A 22,800-nucleotide genomic window follows, 5' to 3' on the forward strand; every position below is an offset into this window, starting at 1 on the left:
AAGGGCTGGGAGGAGACACCTTGTCCTGAGGCCCTGGGGCCTCCTGGCACAGCCCCAGCCAGGCTGGGCACTGTCACCCCCTGGTCCTGCCCTCAGCATCCCCCCCTAGCCCACATCCCAGTGGCCTCAAGGATCTGCTGGAAGGAGTCCCTGGGGAGCCTTGGTCAGGAATGGCCCTGGGGGCTCCTTCATGCTCCCAGGGAATGCAGGTTTTTCAAAGGACTTTGGCTTTAGCTTTGGCCTTGCAGTTTCTGCAAGATTTCTTCAATCATGGCCTACAATTATCTGCTGTAATTTGTCCCTGGAGAGCCTTTGTAATTAGCAATACTCAGTGGGGCTCATTAATGCTTCAAGGTACTTCAGTTCTTTTAAGGTACTTGGTGTTTCCCTTTTGATACAGACTCTGTGAGAGGTTTGTGCAATCATGGCCCCAATTATCTTCTTTAATGAGTCCCTTGAGAGCTTTGTACTGACACTCACTGGGGCTAATTAATACTTTGAGATACTCAACTTTTGTAGGGTACTTTGGAATTTCCTTTCCACACTGAGAGCTTTTTGTGCCATTTTGAGTCTCTGAGAGGTTTTTGTGCCATCCTGGCCTCCAATTCTCTCCTCCAAGGAGTCCATGAGGAGCCTGTGTTGGGGATGGACCTCAGTGGCACCCATTAATGCTTTGAGACAGTTTGGGGTTTTCTTCTGCCATTGACTCCTGGAAAGGTTTGTGCAATCTCCTCTCAGGCCCTGAGGTTCCAGGGCTCAGCTCCAAATGCACCACGGGGCTCATTAGGTTCAGGCAACTCCTGACAAACCATTGCTCTGCCTTGTTTTCCCTCTGGTCTGGGGCAGTTCATCAGGAAGTTTCTGTAGTGGTTTTGGTTCACCATTTTGGGATTTCTTGGGCAATATATCAATAAGTGTGGTGGGTTCAGTGCTGTCTAATTACCAGTGCACACACTAGAATATACTTACTCATTTCCTGCTCTTGAAACAGGATTAGAAGAAAGGCAAAGTCGGCTCAAAACTTTTAAATGGTATAAAGAAAAGTTTCTTAAGAGTAACTAAAAGACAGAGTAATAAGGATCAGAACTAAACTTTCAGAACACTTCCTTTCTCCATACAATCTGACAATGTAAAGAGACAAAATCTAAAATTTTCTGTCAATTTTCCACCTCTGGAATAGTCTTTCTTCAGTTCACTTAGGGAAAGAACCTCCTCTTGTTAATGTTATGGAGACTTCTCCACAAGAAAACAATTATCTCATGGCTTTTCTTTTCCATGAATAGCAGCCACTAGGAAAAATCTGCAATTGTGAAATCTCTCCCATTTTTTCACAGATTTTCCCACAGCTGTGTTTAGGGGACATGTCAATTTAAGTGGTATTAGTTTAAAGATGTGCTGTTTAAGAGCAAAGGTTCTCTTCATCTCTTTCTGAAATCATCCTAATCTCTGGGAATAGAGATCTTCTTCTTCTCTCCCTGAGGGCACAGGGTCTCATCACTCTGCTCTCTTTGTCTGTTCAAACACCTCATGGCATCAAGCTACTTCAATATTTCTTTACTTTAGCATGGAGGCCTTTGCTGAACAAGTCATCTCCCCATATTTTTCAATGCCTTATAGGGAAAAAGAGAGCCCGATGTATCAATGACATCCTTCTCCACAGCTTTAGCAGAGGATTAGAGCCCTGAGATCAAAGCATCTCCTCATCCCTCCCATTTGTGACTCAACTTCCTCTTCACTGACCTCGGTGTCTTCATGTAGCTGCTCTGTGTGCCTGCCCTGTGTCCTTTTCTCTCACTGGAGGGAGGATGGAAGCACTGGAAGGGTCAATATCTGCCCGGGGCTGCAGATGGTTCCATGAGCCCAGGCAGGCTTGGTGGCCAATTCTTATTTTTGCTGTGGTTCCTGGACATGAAGACCAGCTATTTTCCCCAGGAATGAAGGAATAGAGTGCCACTGGTTTAGGGGCAGATGAAAGGTGCCCACTAGAGGACAAGGCCAGCCAAAGCTGCCAGGTATTGTTCTGAGAGATACCTTTACAAATTGCAATTTTTTTTAGGGAAAGTACCACCAGGTCCTCACAGTATCACCATGGTCTCCATAGGAAGGGAACAAGCGAACCCCAATGTTCCAGGGGCTGTGGCTCATCCACCAGAGGCCAAGGCCAGCCAGATCAGATGGTGCTGGCAGATTTTGTCCTTGGACATAGGGAATTTTAGAGGTGGAATACCAGTTTCGGACCTGGTTGCCTGGAGGTGAAGGACAGTTCTTTTACACAGGAAGAAAAGCATGGAACACCGGTGTTTCAGGGGCAGATGAAACGCGGCTATCAGAGGCCAAGGGCAGCCAGACCTCTCTGTCCTGGTAGCTTTTGTCTGAAAGCAACCCTTGGATAAAGGAACTTTGGAGGTGGAACCAAAATTTTGGCCATTTCTGCATTGGTAAGAAGGATGGTTCTTTTCCATAGGAAGGAAAGCCCAGAGCCGCAGTGTTTCAAAGGCAGAGGAGGAGAGAGGTGGCTCCTGAGAGGCTGAGCCAGTCAGACCCGTTTGTCTTGGTAGCTCTCATCACTGAGAAATCTTTGGATCTAGGGAATTCTGGAGGAGGATTCCCAACTTTGGCCACCTGGTCAAGATGGATGGTTTTTCCCATAGGAAAGAAAAGTCCAGGTGAAGCCCAGGTGTTTTGGAAGAAGATGAGAGGTGGTCACCATAGGCCAAGAGAGTCAGACCTGTTTTTTTCCTGGCACCTTTCATCTGGGGGAAATCCTTGGATATCCAGAATTTTGAAGGTGGAATCTCAGTTTTGGCCATGGGCACCTGGGCAGGAAGAAGAGTTCTTTTCATCAGCAAGGAAAGCACAGAGCCCCAGTGTTTCAAAGGCAGATAAGAATTAGCTCTTGGAAACCAAGGCCAGCCAGACTTGTCTCTCCTGGAAGCTTTCACTGGGAGAAATCCTTGGATATAGGGAATCCTGGAGGCAGATTCCCAACTTTGGCCTTGGGTGCCTGGATGTGAAAGGTGTTTTTTTCCCATAAGAAAGAAAAGCACAGGGTCCCAGTGTTTCAAAGGCAGATGAGAGGTGGCCCCTGGGTGGCCAAGGCAGCCAGATCTGTCTGTCCTCGCAGATTTTATCTGGGAACAATCTTTGCATAAAAGCAAAATAAGAGGAGGAATCCAAATGTTGGCCATGGGCACCTGGAGGAGAAGGACAGTTCTTTCCACAGGAAGGAGAGCACCGAGCCCCAGTGCTCCAGGGGCAGATGAGCAGCAGCCCTGGACATGCCAAGGTCAGCTGGACCTGTCAGGTGGCCCCCAGGTGGCCCAGCCTAGAGAGGCCACCTAGAGCAGAGGCTGGACAGTGTTACAGGAATAAAGTGGGGATTTATTCAAAAGGCCTTCAAAGGATTCTCCTTGGGCAGTACAGGGGCCTGGCTGAGGGTACACCTAGGATGGACAACAGGTTTCCACACTTTTTATGTTCTGATTCATTTCCATATTGGGGTTAATTGTCCAATTACAACTTCAGGTTATGCAGCCCCACCCTCCCAGTCTGCTCTCTTCAATTCGCTGTTGTTTTCACTTTTTGGGCCTGAAGCTGCAGCAGTGTCCTTGGTTCTTGGGCTGTAACAGGATTGTTTTGTCTGACTACACTGTGAAGAGAACTTGCTGACACTCTGCATGAAGTTCAGAGTTAAAGACTGATGCAGGACAGAATCTGGAAAATATGGAAGGTAAAACTTAAGGCATCAGCCTGTCCCATGTTCCCTTGGTTCCATGGGGACCCACAGTGTCACAACGGCTCCTCTGTGACACTCTGGGCTCCACAGTGTCACCCTGGGCCCTTGGTTCCATGGGAGTTTCCCAATGGTTTCCTCTGATTCCACGAGATCACCACAGTGTCCCAACTGACCCATGGTCCCATGAGGTTCCCCAGTGTCACCAGGGTGTCCTTGGACCTGCACTGTCACAACTGACCCATGGCTCCATGAGGTTCCCCAGTGTCACCAGGGTGTCCTTGGACCTGCCTTGTCACAACTGACCCATGGCTCCATGAGGTTCCCCAGTGTCACCATGGTCGCTGTCAGAGGCTGGATGAGATCGATGTCCCGAGACACCTTGGGCTGAGCTGTCATCAGTCACACAGCTGGGACAGTGTAAACCCAGCTCTGAACGCCCGAGCAATCAGAAGTCCCAGCTGGGGGGAGCCCCACGAAGGCCCAGGGGCGTAAAACCAAGGAGCACAAGGTCAGCCCCTGGTATGGACTCTGCCTCTCCTGGGGTTTGTGTCTCAGCCACACTGGAACCCCGGGAGCTGGGAGCCACATGTGTGTCTTTCTGTGAGCTTCTGTCTTCCTTTCTCTCTCTCTCCTCTCCTTCTAATGCTCTTTATATGGAACATTTTTGGGTACCTGAACAACTTAAGTGTTTAAGGCTTTCCAGGCTAAATAGGCTAGTGAATGAAGTTACTGCTATGACAAGTGCTTTGTGTTGGATTTGATTTGTATTAAATGCTTTTCCAAAGTTTCTTGTTTTTTGTACTTTGCCAGTAAAATTTTGGGGGGTCCCGAATGGGCGCTGAGGGGCACTTGGTGATCCCGGAGGGTCTGGGGGACACTTGTGGGACAGATGGGGGCGGTACCGGGGCGGTTCTGTGGAACGCGGGGCATGACGGGCGTTGTAGTCCCGGCCCCAATGGGGCTCTACTGGGCTGCGGGGCATGATGGGAGTTGTAGGCAAAAGAAAAGATGGCGCAGGCTCCAGGCACCGCCCCCAAAGCCATGATCGATCCCTGACGCTGATTGGTTGGAGGCTGCGATGGGCGGGAGTCACGGCCAATGGGAGGCTGTGGAGGGAGGAACAGCCCATTCAACCCCTCCAGTCCCTCCCAGCACAGCCCAGTTCATCCCCAGTACAGCCCAGTACAGCCCCAGTGCCCTTAAAATCCCTCCCAGCACAGCCCAGTTCATCCCCAGTACAGCCCCAGTGCCCCTCCAGTCCCTCCCAGCACAGCCCAGTTCATCCCCAGTACAGCCCAGTACAGCCCCAGTGCTCCTCCAGTCCCTCCCAGCACAGCCCAGTTCATCCCCAGTACAGCCCAGTACAGCCTCAGTGCCCCTCCAGTCCCTCCCAGCACAGCCCAGTTCATCCCCAGTACAGCCCAGTACAGCCTCAGTGCCCCTCCAGTCCCTCCCAGCACAGCCCAGTTCATCCCCAGTACAGCCCAGTACAGCCCAGGACAACCCCTGTGCCACTCCAGTCCCTCCCAGCACAGCCCAGTTCATCCCCAGTACAGCCCAGTACAGCCCCAGTGCCCCTCCAATCCATCCCAGTACAGCCCAGTCCCTCCCAATACACCTGAGTTAATTCCCAGGCCCTCCCAGTTCCCCCCAGTGCCATCCATATTCCGCTCCAGTGCCCCCCAGTTATCCCCACAGCGTTCCCGCCCATTGTGGGGCAGCGGCGCAGACGGAATGTCCTGCGGCCCAAATCCCTGCTCCTGCCACACAGTGCCCAGCCTTCTCCCCCTCCTCCTCCTCTCCCAGCACGGCACAAATTCCAGCTCGGAGGAGGCTTCCCCAGAGAGGGCTCCTGCTCCAGCCTGAGTGTCCCTGCAGAGGAACAGGGCATCTTTCAGGCACTTCCACAAGCTCAGGGTTCTTACTTCATGGGGAATCTGGGATGAAAATGGCCTTGTTAGGAAGGACAAAAGCGGAGGGAATGGGTTGGAAATTATTAGTAAAAATGTTCCATTGTACAGGGAAAGTTCACAAAATCATTCCCTGCTTTTTTCCTTTTCAGATTCTTTCAGCCATCCACTGAGAGGACCAGCTTGTTCTGGTGCTTTTCATGCACTGATTGTACTCTTGATTTATATCAGTGCTCGAGAGGTGGAAGCTTCTAAACTGAACACAGAAACAAACTCCCTCTGTCAGCCCATTTTCATCTTCTACATCACTTTCAAGATGTCCATGGGCATGTTGGAACGATTATCACACTGCTCTCCATTTCTGGCTGCAGGCTCGGAAGATTCTTTCTCTGCATTTCCTGACAATTCCTGGGAGCCCGTCATGGTTTCTTAGGCTAGAGCAATAACAGTGAAAATCTCACCAATGGCACAACTGCCCAGCCCACAAGGAAAAGAAAGAACAAGCTATAAAGTTCTTCAAATATTTATCCCACTTTTCTGCAAGAGTCGAGCTGCACACACGGTGTGGGAAGCCAAGAGAAGCTGCAGCTGGTGGCACATCTTGTGACAGAAACTGCTCAAAGCTTCCTCATTCTCCAGCAAAGGTTCTTGGAAAGAGCAAACAGGATTGTGGAGAAGATTCTGGGAAAACTGAAAGAGTTTTTAAGAAATGAAATGAAAATGGAAAGAAATAATCCAAGATGTTTTTCTCTGTTTATTTTTATGCTCCCCTTTTCCATCTTACACTACTTCCCCATCCCATTAATTGCAAATGGATCTCACTTCTAAGATCCACAATTTGGCAAGTTTTAGACACTCTAAAATAGCATGAGCTACACACATTTTACCTTCCCCTGTTTTTTTGGTTTTTTGTTTGTTTGTTTCTTTGTTTGGGTTTTTTTTTGTTTTTGTTTTTTTTTGGGTTTTTTTGGAAATCAATGATGGATAGGTAAGTGCAGTTCTTGGGTCAGGTAGAAATTCAGCATTCAGGGAATGCGCTCCGATAGTGTTTGACCCTCAGCAGGGACAGTGCACAGCAGCGGCCGAGGGGATTCCTGTGTCCCTGGGCAGGAGTCAGGACTCGGGGTCTGGGCTCAACACTGCAAAGTTCCCGTGTTTGGACAGAGGAAGGGGCTGTCCCCGGGGCGCGCGGGGCTCGGCCGTGGGGCGAGCGGGGAACGGACACGCGGACAAACGGCCTCGGTGCTTCAGTTGCAGAGGCAGCAGCGGCGGCGGCGGCAGCAGCGGCGGCAGCAGCGGCAGCAAAAGCAGTTTTTCTCTTCTTTCTCTTTCTCTTCTTTCTCTCCGGCTGTGGGACACCTTCCTCTCGGTGTCCCTCACCCGCTGTCCCTCCCCTCTCCCCGCCTCCTTCTCCCCCATGCCGGGCCGGGCCATGCCCCCGGCCCGCCCCCGGCCCCGGGCGGGGCTGCCCCGTCCCCGCCCCCGCCCGCCCCGCCGCGGTCTCGCCTCCGCCCGGCTCTGGGCGTGCTGGCGGTGGCGCTGCTGGGCGGGCATCAGTGCCCGGGGCTGGGGCATCGCCGCCCTTTGGCTCCGCCTGGCCCGAGCCCGGCCCCGGCCCCAGCCCCGGCCCCGGCCCCGGCTCCTCCCGGGCCCCGCGGAGGACACACGCGGCACGGCCGCTGCCGCCTCCGCCGCGGCTTCCCCGGCCCGAGCTCCGCCGCTCAGCAGCGCGGCCGCCGGCCCCGAGCCTCCCGTGTCCCGTTCCCGAGACCGAAGGCCTGGGGATGGCCGGCCCGGGGCGGTTGAGGGGCGCTCGGGGGCCGCTCCTGGCCCCGGGCCGAGCGCTGACAGCCGCGTCCCGCCCGCAGGGAAGGCGCAGGAGGCGCTGCAGCAGCGCTACCGAGTGGGTTCGCTGCTGGGGCGCGGCGGCTTCGGCAGCGTCTTCGCAGCCACGCGGCTCTCGGACGGTGCCCCGGTGAGTGGCGGGGCCGGTGGCGGGCGCAGGAGGAGGAGGAGGAGGAGGAGGAGGAGGCGGAGGAAGAGAAGGAGGAGGAGGAAGAGAAGGAGGAGGAGGAGGCGGAGGAGGAGGAAGAGAAGGAGGAGGAGGAGGAGGAAGAGAAGGAGGAGGAGGAGGAGGAAGAGAAGGAGGAGGAGGAGGAGGAGGGAGGAGGAGGATGGGGCTCGGCAGGCCGGGCAGCGAGCTGAACCTGGTGGTGCCTTTGGTTTGCAGGTGGCCATCAAAAGGGTGCCACGGAACCTCGTCCGGCACTGGGACGGGCTGGTGAGTGAGCGGGGCCAGCGGGAACAGCCGGGCCGTGCCGGGCGGGGATGAGGCGAGGCCCGGCATGGGGGAAGCCACCAGGACCCCTCAATGGGGAGCGGGCGTGGGGCCAGCGCAGGGCGCAGAGCATCCCGGGCTGGCTGAGGGGTTCCCCAGCCCTGGCACGACATCAGTCCCACTGGTGGCACCGTGGTCCTCCCGCAGCCCGACGGCACCAGCGCACCCCTGGAGATCGTGCTGCTGGACAAGGTGTCCACTGGCTTCCCTGGTGTGGTCCAGCTGCTGGAGTGGCTTGAGCTCCCCAACAACATCGTGATGGTGCTGGAGCGGCCGGAGCGGTCTCAGGACCTCCTGCATTTCATTCGGGCACGGAGGTTCCTGTCTGAAGAGGTGGCACGGCAGCTGTTCCGCCAGGTGCTGGAGGCCGTGTGGCACTGCACCAGCCGAGGGGTCCTGCACCGCGACATCAAACCAGAGAATATCCTGGTTGACCTGGCCACTGGCCAGGCAAAATTGATCGACTTTGGCTGCGGCACCTACCTGCAAGACACAGCCTACACTCACTTTGCAGGTGAGCCTGGGCAGGGGTGTGCTCCCGGTCCCGCCACCTCATGGCCCAACATCTCACAGGCCAAGCTGGGTGTGGCAGTGAGGATTCTCCCTTTTGCTGCCAGTCAGGGTACTGAGCCTTCCCCTGAGTTGCTTTTGAGCGGGGCTGGGTGGGGAGGCATCTTCCAGCCCCACTGGCAGCCTTTGCCCACCACTCTGCCTGGGGCTGGGGTTGGAGCAGCAGCAGCCAGCCCGACAAAAGCACCCGTGGGTGGGGGTAGCATAGGAGGGAGCCAGAACCAGTGCACCAGCCAGTTTGGTGTGCAGGTGAGAGGAAGGGCTTGGGCTGCTCCACTCACCTTGTTTGCCTTGGCTTCATAATATTTTTAGGGCACTGCAGGCAGGGAGGATAAGGAGATGATTTTTCCCCCCAGCCCTGAGTGGGTTTTTGCTTTGCATGTCACGGTCAGGCCTTGCCGGGGCTTCTGCTGCCCTCTTCCAACACCACTGGCTTCTTATCCAGCCCTGAGTTTGTACACATGTCCCAGGTGCTGGCGAGAGTGCAGCAGTCGCCCCATGTGCCACTGGGGCGGCCCCTGCACGCCCAGGGATGCTGGGGCCAGGCTCTGGAAGCAGCAGCATCCCCCTGATGAACTCCATCTGTATTCCATAGGAACACTGTCATACAGCCCCCCAGAATGGACCCACTTGGGCTGGTACCATGGCGAGGCAGCAACGATCTGGTCCCTGGGCATCCTGCTGCACCAGATGGTCTGCGGGCAGCACCCTTTCAGGAGGGGCCGGAAGATCAGCTGGGACCATCAGCTCTCGCTGCCACAGCGGCTCTCTCCAGGTGGATCCTCATCTCTGGCCACGGGGGAATACCAGTGCTGGGAGACAGCAGCAGCTTGTGAGCATCTCGCTCTGGCAGCCGCTGAGGAGGTGGCACATGTCCTGCTCTCCTGCTCTCCTCCACAACAGGGAATTGATGGGAAAGTTTAGGCACAGCTCTGAGCACAAAAGCAGCATGGCCTGGGCATGGGAAGAGTGGGGCAAAGCAGACAGGAGCCTTCTCTAGCTGACCGCTGGTTTCTGGTTTCTCTGCCCAGAGTGCCAAGATCTTATCAGGTGGTGTTTATCCATGCACTTCTTGGACAGACCTTCATTAGAAGACCTGTTCTGTGATCCTTGGATACAGGATATTCACCTGCCATAGAAAAAGGGAGAGAGCCACATGCACACTTTGCTCCAGGGCCCTGGTAAGTTACAGGTCCACACATGCCCTGGCAATCAGAAGCAAGGAAACCCAGACTTTTTTCCCTGCCTGTATCAATGCACTGGGATTGTTGGGTGGGAACACGCAGCCCTTGTGCTGGAGCTGAGCTGCTCTGCCCAGCACTGGTGGCTGCCATCCGAGCTGGTTTTGCTTGTCCTGCTTCCCTGACAGCTGGGGCCCTGGGCAGAACCCTGACAGCCTGGTCTGACCCCCAGGGAAGGAGAAGGAGTCCTTGGAGAAGCTGTACCAGGTGGGGCTGCTGCTGCTGCTGGAGACAGCAACGACAACATCAAGGATGACAACCTCTTCCTCAACCTGGCCACTGGCAGCTGAAGATGATGGACTTGTGGCACCGTCTTCAAAGCCAGGCTCCACAGCGAATTCGCAGATGAGTCCACAGCCGGGGAAATGCTCCCAGATTTGGGCATTGCTCAGACTGGCTGGGAACAAAAGTTTCTCCCTTTGCTGGGGCAGATGCAAGTTCAGTCGGCTGCCCAGCTGCTTTTTGGCAGGGCTGGGGGCGTGGGCTGGGGTGGATACAAGATGGGAGTTGGCTCCTGGCCCTGCCAACAGCCCCCAGCACCCAGCATGGCCTGGGCTGAGGCTGGGGCTGGGGCTGGGGCAGCCAGCCCGGCACAGAGAAACCCCCATGGCGGGAGCAGAGGTGGGACTCCAGAACCTGTGCAGGGGCTGCTTTGCTTTGCAGGCAAGGAAGGGCTTGGGCTGCTCCACTGCCCTTGTTTGCTTTGGGATCACTGTTATTTTGGGGGGCAGTGTAGGAGGGAAGAGAGAAAGTGTGGGCTTCTCTCCCCTTTGGGTGGGATTTTCCCTAGCATGTAGGGGTTGGGCCTTCCTCAGACCTCTGACAGAGATAAGAGTTTTTTTCTTGTTTCCCCTTGTCTCTAATCTCTTTTCAACAGTTTGTTGTTTGTTTTTCTAGAGGAAGCGTTCTATGTAAGGTCCAGTCGGGATTGGGAAGTGCCTGGGAGCAGCTGCAGCGTGGATGGGCCGTGCCCTTGGAGAAGGCTGAGGACATCGTTTGGGACCAGCTTTTCTCCCAGCGGAGGATGGCGTGAGGTGAGTCCCCGTCTGCTTGGCATGGTGGGATCAGAGCTTTTGGGAGACAGCAACAAGCACAAGGAGGCTCCTGCTCTGGGCAGCTGCTGAGGGCTGGATGTGCCGTGGCTGGCTGCAGGCTGGGAATGTCCTGCCCTCCTGCTCTGCTCCCAAAGGCAGCAGTGATGGGCAGCTCTGGGCACAGCTCTGGGCATGGCCAGCATGGCCTGGGCTCTGTGGGCAGCTGGGACAAGGGGACAGCAGCCTTCAGCTGACGGGCGCTTTCTGGTTTCTCTCCTTGCAGCCGGGCTCTGCGGGTGCTGAGGCTGCTCTGGGCTCTGCCAGGGCCCTGCTGGGCTCTGCCCCGGGCACAGCTGGGCTGGCTCTGCCCTCACAGTGCTCTGACAGCTTTGCATCAGACGAGCCCGTTGGAGCACAGTGCCTGAGCTTTCTGCTTTGGCAGGTGAGTGAGACTCCCCTGCAGGCCAGGAGATTGCAGCTGGGGACACACATCCAATTGGCAAGGACCAAAACTCTCCATAGTCCCAGTTGAACCCCTGAATCTCCGCAGGAACGCCTGGATCTCCACTATTCATTCTTCATTTCTTTTTGGCTGGAATTGTGCAGTTGCACTTTCTTCCTCCTCTAGAAGTGCCATGAGTGGGCCAAAGCTGGCGAGTGAGCCGTGTTCCTGAGGCAGTGCAGTCTGGAGCTATGGATGGAGAATTGCCCTTCCCACTTCCAAAGCAGAGCAAAAAGCCGTAAGTGGGATTTTTCATTCGTAAGAAACCCCTGACAATTTCAGAGGGAATGTGCAGCTCATTCCCAGAGTGAGAAGGAAGGTCATCTTCTAAAGGATTTGGGGTTTGACAGAGTTGAGATTCCCAGTCCTGCCTGGAGCTGGAAGGGCCCCAATCAATTTCCTATTGCTTCGACCACAATTTAAAATAACAATGTTGGAAACAAACCCCAAAAACTGTAAAAAAGGCTGTTGAGGTCAGTAAGATGGATCCATGCCATCAGCACATTTACAGTGTAAATAACTGAGTTCTCTTTTTAAAAATATCATTTACCTCTTAATGCAAAGTTACAGAAGTTGTTTCTCTAACACTTGGATTTTATTTGTATCTTTTACAATTCATCTAATTGTATTTTTTTTCTTTTTCCTTTTTTTTTCCTTTAAGCAGAGGTCCTGGCCCTCTTCCAGCCAAAAGGGAAAGGGCCCCACCAAGCCTTGTTACCCACAGACAACATGGTAAAGCTGAACACTAAAGGACCTTGGGGGCATTATTCTGGAATTAAAAAGTTGCCAGCTCCATGGACAACAGAATTATTGTTCCTAACCTGAATGACACTGAGCAAAAAGAATGAAGAACGGTGTCACTAAAGTACTACTGACGTTTGCCAAAACACCTCCAGAGTTTCACCAAGGCATCAGTCATCAAAATGTTTTGAAAATTTAAAGACCAAGGTAGCCAAAGCACTCAGTGTCACTAATTGCTGGGTATGTTCTCAGCTGAAGCTGGGAGGAATGGGGTTCCCTTGGAGGGCCCACCCTGTGGGGTGGCCAGAACTCTGTCAATGGGCTCTGCCTCGTAACGGAGTCAATGAAGGGACAGTTAGAGAAACCTGTGCTGTGGGACACGGGAATACAACGATCAGTGTGACAGGATTCACTCAGATTTCCCCTCAGGAGAAACCAAACCCTGTTACAGTTATAGAGGCTACAGTGTCAGAAGATTTCTGTGCTTTACCATCACCCCCAATGTCAGTAGAACTTGGGGTGTTGCAGCTGGTCAGTGTCAGTGTCACGCCGCTCCCAGCTGCAGGGCCCCCATTTAGGGTCCTTCAGCAACGACCACACGGAAGACTTAGGGCCCAGAGAACATTTTCCACCCAAAGAGTGCCTTGGGTTTCCGAAAGCAAAGGATTCTGGTTCACCCTGTGCCCCATGTGCGCTGCCCCATCCCGTGGAGTGGACATGAATGAGCTGAATGGATTTTTAGAAGAGGTAGTAAATGATACTGTTGAAATGCCCATTAGCACATCCTATGAGCTCCAACAAACACAAATGGGGACTCCAGAGAACCGCATGGCCTTGGATTATCTGCTTGCTGGCCAAGGAGGAACCTGGGCTATCAGGGGACGGGGATGTTGCACTGCTAGCAGTGATGGGTTTGAAGGCCAACAGTCAGGAATCACCTTGACAGAAAGAGCAGTAGAAGAGTGGCAGAAGAAAATTCTTCTTGGTGGGATTGGCTTCGTGGCTGCCAAATTAGAGGCTGCTGTGAAATGCATTCATGGCAGGGCCTGTCATCATTGCAGTGTGTGCACTTGGTGAGTTGCTGTGACACTTTGTGCTGGGAAGTGGAGTATTGAGACCTTTCTTAAAAGAGACAGTCTCAAGAAAAGAGAGGCATTTGATAAATAACAGAGAATAGCAACTGTTTAGGCATGTTTTAAAAGGAACGTGAATAGCTCTGAGTAATGAACCTTAACTGCACTTAATTGTAGAACAAGAGGAGATGCCTTTATGCCTAATACCTAAATCTAAGCTGTGTTACTGAAAGAATTGTTACAAAGGTTGTAGTTGATTGTAGGTCTCAGGACCGATCAAAGTACCAAGGCCTGAACAGGTTGTGATCAGGGCCTGAACAGGCCCTGAGGCAAAGCTCACCTCTAGATGAACCTTCCAAGCAAATGTTGTATTTGTATCCACTCATTAAGGAAGCATGATTAACAACATGATCAATGCATGTGTTCCTTGATAAAACATGGATTTATCTGTCTGTATTTAGAAACAGACAAGGCCCCATCTGGCCTTGTTTGGGGGTGAAGGATCAAAGTCAACTCCCTTGGTTCCTCCTTCAGCCCTGGCCAGGCTTTGGGAGAAAGCAGTCAGGAGAATGAAAGCAGATGTTCTCGCAGTGGCAGTGATGCCAGCTTGTTTGTTTAACAGTGTAAAAGCTGGGTCCTCTCACAGCTTTGGGGCTGGAGCCTCATTGCCTGCAGAGGTGGAGGCACCTGCAGGAATTCCCAGTGTCTGGGAGTGGCTCTCCAGTCCTTGGCTTCCCCCAACTGATGTGTGGCTGTGGATGATGGTAAAGCCTGAGGCTAACTGGTGATGGATCTTTCCTTAATCACTCCAGGCAATCTCTGGTAGCAATGACTGGATGCATTGCTGAGCTTCTTTTGTAATGCTTTGCTAATGATGATGTGCTTTGCTGAGCTTATCCTTTTGTAATTCTTTGCAGCTGTGCATGATATAAATGACACAATTCCTTCAGCTGGTGTCTGTGTCTTTGGTGCTGACCCTGCCCACTGGTGAGACAGGGCCCCCTCCAGCCTAGAGTGTTACCTAGGAAGAGAAAAGCCATCACTCCAAATGTCCCCCCTTCCTCCTTGTTCCCCCCACTTTATACCCTGAGCGTGAGGCCTGCCCTATGGTCTGGGGTATCCCCGGGGTCAGTGGGGGTCACCTGTCCTGGCTGTGTCCCCTCCCAAGCTCCCCCGCAGCCCCAGCCCCTCTCCAGCGTGGCCAGAGGAGGGGCAGGCCAGGCTTTGGCTCAGTGGGAGCTCAGCAAGAACAAAAGCATCTCTGTGTGCCCAGCCCTGTGCTCAGCACCCGGCCCAGCAGCAGCGTCTCAGTGAATGCTTGTGAATGGAGTCCTCCCTCCTTTGTCCAGGTGGTTTCAACATTGTGTTGCAATCCCTGTCGCTGGCTTGTGTGTTTTTAAAAACTTCTTAGAAGAGTATCTTAACAGTACATAACGATAAAATATATGACAATTTTATTTGCACGAATTGTCATATCCATATAGCAGCATCTTTTACTAATTTTGACTATGTTTAAATGAGATCACCAAGAGAGACTATAGCTCTGCACAGACATGTGCAGGCATGCCTAGGAATTTGGCTTGCCTGCAGTTTATCTGTCCCAGTTAAAGGCAGATGCAGCCTTTTGCTTCCATGGACATTGATGAGCTGGTAGATGTGCTAACAGGGAGAGAGCTCACACACAGCAACTGGTCCTGATCTAATCACACACATTCTTACAGTGCTGTTTGGCTCTTGTTGCCCAACTGCAGGAATATTTTCAGTTTTCCTTCCTACCTCTTGGACAGGGATCACCCAAGTTTGGATAATCAAGCTGTTTGCAGTTTGCCGCTTCTCCCCAGTCTGTGGCTAAAGAGGGGAATTACAGGATGGGAAAAGTGGCTTAGGCTGCAATTCTGCTTTGCAGATGAGAAGGAGCTTCCCTGGAGTACCTGCAAACATACTGGGAATGCTGGTGAGTGGCTCAGAAAGCCCAGCAGGTACTGAAGCCTCCCTCCCTTCCTTTCTCCCTCCCTTCCTTCTTTCTTTCCTTCCTTCCTTCCTTCCTTCCTTCCTTCCTTCCTTCCTTCCTTCCTTCCTTCCTTCCTTCCTTCCTTCCTTCCTTCCTTCCTTCCTTCCTTCCTTCCTTCCTTCCTTCCTTCCTTCCTTCCTTCCTTCCTTCCTTCCTTCCTTCCTTCCTTCCTTCCTTCCTTCCTTCCTTCCTTCCTTCCTTCCTTCCTTCCTTCCTTCCTTCCTTCCTTCCTTCCTTCCTTCCTTCCTTCCTTCCTTCTCTCCCTTTCCCTTTCCCTTTCTCTTTCCCTTTCTCTTTCTCTTTCTCTTTCCCTTTCTCTTTCCCTTTCTCTTTCTCTTTCTCTTTCTCTTTCTCTTTCTCTTTCTCTTTCTCTTTCTCTTTCTCTTTCTCTTTCTCTTTCTCTTTCTCTTTCTCTTTCTCTTTCTCTTTCTCTTTCTCTTTCTCTTTCTCTTTCTCTTTCTCTTTCCCTTTCCCTTTCTCATTCTCTTTCCTTCCCTTCCCTTCCCTTTCTTTCCTTCTTTCCTTCCTTCTTTCCCCAGATAAAACTCACTTTCAGATCTGATCATCTTTTATTCCTTTCCTCCTTCTCCCTTCTAGACTCTTTACAGTTTGTCCCTAGACATCTTGTTGAAAAGCTTCAGAACAACAGGAGTGGTGTCACAGGCAGAGGATGGGGATCAGCCTCTGAGTCTTGCCTACCCTCTTCTACCGCTTTTCTCCTTTCCTACAGCCCAAGGTGAGAATTCTAATTTTTGGCAACAGTATCTCGTTGATTTCTATAGTCTGACATTTTCCTTATCCCTTAATTCTTTGCCTGAGTTCTGCTGCTGCACCACACAAGCTCCCTTTATCACTGAGCATTCTCCACTTGTCTCTATCAGATGTCAAGCTATTGATTCGGAGGTGATGTCAAGGTCATTTGGGATTCTGATACTTTCCTTGAGAGTTCTCCTTGGGAATGCTTGGAGATTTTGGTGACTTTTGGCCAGACACAAATGTCCTAGTTATGTTCTATTTCCTCTTGACAGCTGTACCAGGGAACAATGTTTTAATGGGAATAATTTAAATTTTTAATATGTCGGTCCCTGAATAAAGAACGTTCAAGACTGAGAAATTCTAAACACTATCATACTTAATGCAATCCTTATCCTACCCTATCTCTTCTTTCTCTTGGATTTTGAAGAAGATCAAAGGAATGATTTATTCACAGTCTTTGTAAGTGAGTGCTAGCAGTTATGTTCAATGTGCTAATCATGTGCAGCGGCAAAGCAGAAATGGAAACTGGACTATCTGCAAATGTTGCCTCTTTTTTGCCCCATGCCTTCTGATTACTCTGTGGATGCAGCATCCCACAAAATATGTGAAGTTTACATAGAGAGGAACAGACAGAACAAGTTTCAACAAGAATTCCTTTCTTCCTGGCTGAAGTGTACAAACCCAGCAACTGTGCTCCCAACACAAGCTGCAGTTTCCATGCTTCCTGTACATGTGCTTGTGTTTTTGTGGGGCTTTTCAAAACAAACTGGGCTGAATCACACTGAGGAGCTTCCCAGGCTGTGTCCTTGGCCAAGCCTGGAACAGCAGACTCACACCAAAACCTCTTGCCTGCAGGCAGGTAGGGACAGCAATTGTTTACTCACTTGCACGAATCACGAGGGGGTTTTCCCTTCACTTTATAGTCCCATATGGTGATGCTTCTCCTGTTGGGCACTCTCAGCCTGTTCTCATGCACCCAAACTGCCTCCAGGAGCGCATCCTCCATCCTCTGACCCACCCCAGCCACCTTTGGGCATGAGATCCTGCTCACTCCCACTCCTGTTCCCTTCTCTGGAGCCACACTCATCCTGCCTATCACACCGTCCTGCACTTCCACCTAATTTTGTATCCCGACTTTTAATTGTGGCAGGTGGGCCAGAATTTCTACACGAGAGACAGAAGAAGTGACCCAAGAGATCTCCAAGAGACACAAAAAGTGTGTCTTGCTCTGACACTCAGCTGAAGGATTTGCTCTCCCAGTGCCTGCATTTCCCAGAACACACCCCAGCCTCTCCAGGCAGTGATTTTCTCACATCCCAAACCCCTCACTGTCCATTTCCAGCCCTCCCAGGAATGAGGTCCTCGTGGCACTCGTACCCCAGGTACCAAGACAGACAAAACCAGCCAGCATTGACAGGTTTGGTTTCGTTCCAAGGGGTAATTTCTGTTCTTTTTCTAACATCTACATCTCCAAGGATTTAATCTATACTCCTGTGGGTCTCAGATTCAGTCAAATAGAGAAATGGAGAGTTTCTAGCCAGGCAGAAGCCTGGGAAAGAGTTGGGAAAGAATGTAAATAAAAGAGTGGTGTATTTTGAATAAATCAGAGTTTTACTCTCAGCAGTCTTCTGAGTCAGTCTTCTCATTCCCGTCCTGCCTCGACAGCGACATACTCCTGAAGCAACTGATGACCACACAAAATGTTCATTTTACAGGAGGCCCCGCTCTGCCCTTGGAATTCCTTGGAAAAAATCCACCCTCACCCAAACCTGGTCTTCCTCCTCCAGTCAGTTTTTCTTTAGTTCAAAAAAAAAGGTTATTTTATGGAGCTATGGACAACTGCAGGTGAAAGTACTGCAGAGATGGCAGCTATAAAAAAAAAAAAGTTGTTAATATTTGAAGGACCATAAACACACACACACAAAAAAAAAAAAAAAAAAAAAAAAAAAAAAAAAAAGAGAAAAAACACCCCAGTTGTTCCAGTTTTCCATCAAACTGTGAGCAGCATCCTGCACCTGTGGGTACAGACCAACCTTCATTATGACAACTCTGTGAAAGTGCATTCGGGTCATTTTGTATTAGCTGTGTCACAGTTACATTATCAACAAGTACAAGCAGAAATGGATTTTTACAGCCTGGAGATTAAATTACACACCCTCCCCTTGCCACCTCTCTCATGAAAATCCCTGTTACAAACAGCAGGTGCCTTAGAACACAAATCAAGGTGGTGTTTGGTCTGGTCTGTTGACAAATACTACCCAAATATCAACCCCAAACCTCAGCGAGCAGCAGAGGGAGGTCACCTCCCTGTCAAGGAAAAGCAGGCAGTGAATTGCAGCCAGCTTTGAACACAGCTGCTCTCAGGAAATATTCCCGGGATCAGCCCTCCTGACCCTTTGTTATCTCACCCGCCCACATCTTATCTGGGACTCTGCACTCCCACATTTACATGCAGCATTCCAAGTCACTCCTCCCAAACCAGCTCCTTATCAGCCCTGCCCTGGCTCACAGGTGGCTCTGCTGTCCTTTATGTCCCTCCCCGCTCTGGGGGTGCCACCACAGCCGGGCTCCACCTGAGGAGAGGCTCAGGATAAAGCAGAGGGGTGATGGTGACAAGGCCCAAGTGCTGGGAGGTCACGGCCAGCACCTGCTGATGGCACAGAGAGGGATCCTTCCCTTCAGCTCACCCAGGAACTTTCCATCCCCAGCCCAGAGAGGGAGCAAGGACAGTCACGAGCCATCTGTGACCCGGCAAGTGACGGCCTCGGTGACACCACTGGAGAATGTGGCAAAATGATTTCCTGCTGAATGAAACCCAGAGAGAGCTCGGGAGCACCTTCACCCGGGGGTCACCCAAAAAACTCATGTGGGGGGATGAATCCCAGAATCCCGGAGTGGGGCAGGGCTAAGGGAGCACAGAGGCTCAGCTGGTGCCACCCCAGGGCCATCCCGAGCACAGGGCACAGCGGGGTGTGCACAGGGCTCTGGAATATCCCCAGCCAGGGAGGACCCACAGCCTCTCTGGGCTCTGCTCCAGTGCCCACAGGGAAGTTCTGCCTCCTGGGCAGGGAATTGCCTGGCTCAGCCCTGCCCGGGGCTCTGGGGCCATTGCTGGGCCTGTAGCAGGGCCTGGGGCTGCTCTGCCCTCCTGCACACAGGGACGGACAGGGATGGACAGGGACACTCAGGGACACCCAGGGACACTCAGGGTCACAACAGGGTCACCCAGGCCTGAGGGCCCCTCTCAGCATCTCCTCAGCCCCAGCTCCCTCAGCCTTTCCTGCTCCAGGCCCTTCCTCAGCTCCACAGCTCCCCAGGAGCTCCCTGGCCCTGCTGTCCCAAGGAGCTGGACAAGCACTCCAGCTCTGCCTCCCAGGGCTGACAATGTTTATTTTTAATTCTCAGTGAAGACAACAACCTAGATCCCAGCTGATCCCACCCACCCCACATGGAGCCACTCCTGCCTTCTCTCCTTCCTCAGAGGACAAAAACCCCAGAAATGCTCTTGGCTCCCTTCTCCCAGAGGCCCTGGGGTGGTCAATAGCAATAAAAATATGCCTGCAGAGCTTTCACCCTCAAAGCTTGATTTTCCAGGCACTCTCCTGCAGTTCCTCTGTAATGGCATTTTTTAATGGCCTGGCCAAAGGAACCTAATCTTGCAATTACTCCATTTAAAGCCATGTAATGGGTGAGCAGCTTCCTGGGATATGGGAAAGGAGAAGTGTGGTACAATTGTATTAAAGTGGGAAAAAGGAGTAACTACTCACACTAAAAAGGATGAGGAATGAAAAGCAGCATGGTGTGAATTATAGAGAAAGGAATGGGTTTATGACATGCAGCTGAAGGTCTGGCAGCTTTTGAGAGTCACCATTCCCCTCCTGTCCCTTTCACTTGCCATCAGGACAAAAAAAGAGGAAAAGGAGGGAGTTGGGAGCATCAAATCCACAGGGCTTGCAAAGGGGATCAATTGGGTTTGAGGACGGAGTGAGCAGGGCAAGGGCAAGGCACCTCCAGGGAGATTCTCCTGCTGCATGGCAGCATTCCCAGGAGCAGCTGGCAGCACAAGGCCCTAAAGATGGGGAACAGCTGAGCAACCCCAATTCCCAGGACTGAGATCTCCCTGATCCCTGACTTCACAGCATGAAAAAGGAGACGGGATATTTAAAAAAATAATAATTATTAAGGATATTGCTTGAAAAACAACCAGGGTGATCCTCAGCAGTGCAGGAGGGATGGCAGGAGGGATGAATTCCTGAGGGGAAGGGCTCCTCACTCCAGCTTGCAAAAGCCAAAAGTCAAATCTCCCAGGCTCTGGAATTCAGGAACAATGGGGAAATGGGGATGCCTGGCCCGTCCTGCTCAGTTTGGGACACTCGTGTCCCCATGGCCCAGTGCCGTCACCGCCACCCACCCCAACATTCCATCCAAGGGAGCTCTCCCACGTCAACCTGGGGGCCCAGCACCACGATGCTCTTCCATATCCCATCCAAAGGCCTCACTGCGCGCTCCGCAGGTCCATGAGGGCACGCTCCAGGCTCCGGGACAGGAGGGGGAAGCGCTTTGGGAAGAGCGTCCGCTTCAGGTCCTCCTGGCGCGTGCTTCTGCCCTTCTTCCTCTTCATGGCGAGGCACCGCCGGCGGCTCCGGAGGGCTCACCCAGCCTTGCCGTGGTGCACATGGCCCAGAGCGCCCCAGCTGCGCTCTCAGCACCAAGGTGAGTGCAGGGCTTCCCAGCGCCCAGCCCAGGCGGGTGGGGACCTTTAGGGTGGAAGGGCTGCAAAGGAGGGAGAGAGGTTTTCAGGGCAGTAGGGCGGGTCGGCAGCACCTCGGAGATCACTCTTCACTGTGCTGCTGGGTGGACTTGGCACTGAAGTAGCTGATGAGAGCCACGTTTTCCAGCCTGCCTACAACTCTGAGGGGCACAGAGGTGTAATGGCATCTCCCACCAATGCACTCCCCATCCTGATGTCCCCTGCCAGCCTGGTGGCACCTCCTGGATGCTCTGGGGACAGCTGCAGTGCCAGGGTCCTGCAAGCATCAGCCCCGTACGCCCCCTCACCACCAGCCACCCCAGCACAAGGGTGAAATGCCAACACAGACATCCCCCCTAACAGATCCTGGGGAACAGTGTCTCGTCAAGACTTGTCTTGGAAAGACAGAGACTGAAAATCTCAACATCTCATCACAGGAGGGAGACAGCAGCTGCCATTTATCACTCTTGAGGAGCTGATTGGCATCCTCAGTCACAAATGAATTCTGCGAGTGCACAAGAGAAAAACACCTTCAATTCTTCCCTTCATGTCCCCAAAATGCATGCCATAGGTTTTGAGGCCTGCTTACTCTGATCAAGCCCTTCTGGATCTCACCAACATGAAGGAACTCTCCTTATGCCTGTCCAGCTGTTCTGTGCAGTACTTCCTGGAGTTACTTCCCAGTGATGCTAACAGCTTTACCTGGCACCCCCAAGCAGTTAAGGTGGAAGACTGCAGCAGCAAGTTCCTTGCCTCCAACCAGCTACAATGGAATGGTTTTCCCATAGGAATTACCCTCAGAGGAATAACCCCAGTCCCTCCAGCCAAACTGCCTCCTTTCCAGGGAAGCCAGAGGCTTGCATGCCTTTAAAAAAAGGAAAAATATCCCCAAATCAAGATAGTATTTCAAGTGGGATTATTGCTCGTTGGCCAAAGAGCTGGAAGTTTAGCTGGAACTTATTAGGCAAGCTTTGCAGAAAGGAGGCTGTAAAGAAGGAGGTGGTGTTGCCCTCGGTGCTGCATCCCACTGCCTGCATCAGCGGTGGCCAAGGGGCCGTGAAACTGGCAGGCAGAGGCAGGTGAAAGAAAAGGCAGCCAGGAAGCAGAGCCCTGACATGCAGGGTCTTCAGCCTCTTTCTTAGGTTTTCCCTGAGAACACCACCTGGGAGAGGCCAGCAGGAGAGGCTGGGAGCCAGCCTGTGCCCTTGCTGAGCAGATTAGCAGCACTGCTGATCATCCCTCCTTGCCACCCCCAGGAAAGAAGTGTGATCCCTGCCTGGCGCAGAAATGGATCCAGCGAGAGGCTCTGAGGCGAAACTCGCTCAAATATTGAACTAGAAAAATTTTGCTCGATCTGCCTCTCAGTAAACAGTGACTAATTGCTCTGGCTGGAGTTGCTGTACCTTCTAGATTGGAAGGTGCAGACGGAACAATGATAGTGAAGGCTCCTTACCTGACACCGGCTGTACATTATTCACGAATGTTTGCTACGCAAATCTTGTCATACAAAGCAATTATTGCTGTTCCCATACTGACCTCATGTTTATTTATTACATGAGCTCTTTATTTGAACCTTGTCTGGTCTCTCTTCCCATATAAGCATATTAGTATGTGGCTTCCAAAGGCTCCCAGCTGAGAAATTGTAGAATTATTTGTGGCGTGGAGGGATGGCACACGACACGCTGACTGCAATGCAGAGCTGAGAGGCTCAGCTCTTACACCAGTGGCTCTTCATGCAAAATGTTCTCACCCCAAGGTCTCTTGCTGGGATGAAGGACACTTTCTAACAGCACAGGGCTGCGACTCTGGGTTTGCTCTGACGCTGCAGTATTAACCAGTGGTTAATGGAGACTGTCAGCCTGAGGAGCCAGAAAATAAAGCTCTGCTTGGGCTTCTTTAGGGTCCGCTCAGTAAAAGTAAAATTTTACACAGTGCTTCGTCCTTGGCTTTGTCACCTTTGCCTACCTCCAGAATGATGAGTTGCAAATAAATTTAACTGTGCCACCAAGTAAGTTTCAAGCGCGCTTTTGAATGTGGTGGTGTTTGGGTAGCTGGAGGGCTGGGTGTCTTTAAGCACCAAATATTCTCTTGCCAGAGGAGTTTTCTCCATGTGATTTAATGTTGGGCAGAGGGTTTCC

At 52.2% G+C, this 22,800-nt stretch overlaps 2 protein-coding genes and 1 long non-coding RNA gene across 3 annotated transcripts in view; all 3 read left to right on the forward strand.

Annotated features, from left to right (window-relative positions):
* The window catches only part of LOC116807419 (serine/threonine-protein kinase pim-1), a 31,105-nt gene extending 19,839 nt beyond the window's left edge, over positions 1–11,266 (forward strand). Inside the window, exons 2-6 of the mRNA XM_072919873.1 lie at positions 8,132–8,498; positions 9,150–9,329; positions 9,586–9,735; positions 9,924–10,829; positions 11,113–11,266. Coding sequence (XP_072775974.1) covers positions 8,132–8,498; positions 9,150–9,329; positions 9,586–9,692 — 654 coding nt within the window. The 3' untranslated portion in view covers positions 9,693–9,735; positions 9,924–10,829; positions 11,113–11,266. The remainder of the gene's footprint in view (positions 1–8,131; positions 8,499–9,149; positions 9,330–9,585; positions 9,736–9,923; positions 10,830–11,112) is intronic.
* LOC140680877 (uncharacterized) overlaps positions 1–22,800 on the forward strand; it is a 359,672-nt gene that overhangs the window by 156,511 nt on the left and 180,361 nt on the right. The gene's annotated exons all lie outside the window — the stretch shown is intronic.
* Positions 14,987–17,532, forward strand: LOC140680931 (uncharacterized). The gene is made up of 2 exons (XR_012052272.1): positions 14,987–15,099; positions 17,063–17,532. It is a non-coding gene; the product is annotated as an uncharacterized lncRNA (long non-coding RNA).

This window comes from Taeniopygia guttata, chromosome 30 (assembly GCF_048771995.1).
Source record: "Taeniopygia guttata chromosome 30, bTaeGut7.mat, whole genome shotgun sequence".
In the NCBI taxonomy this organism is placed as follows: Eukaryota; Metazoa; Chordata; class Aves; order Passeriformes; family Estrildidae; genus Taeniopygia; species Taeniopygia guttata.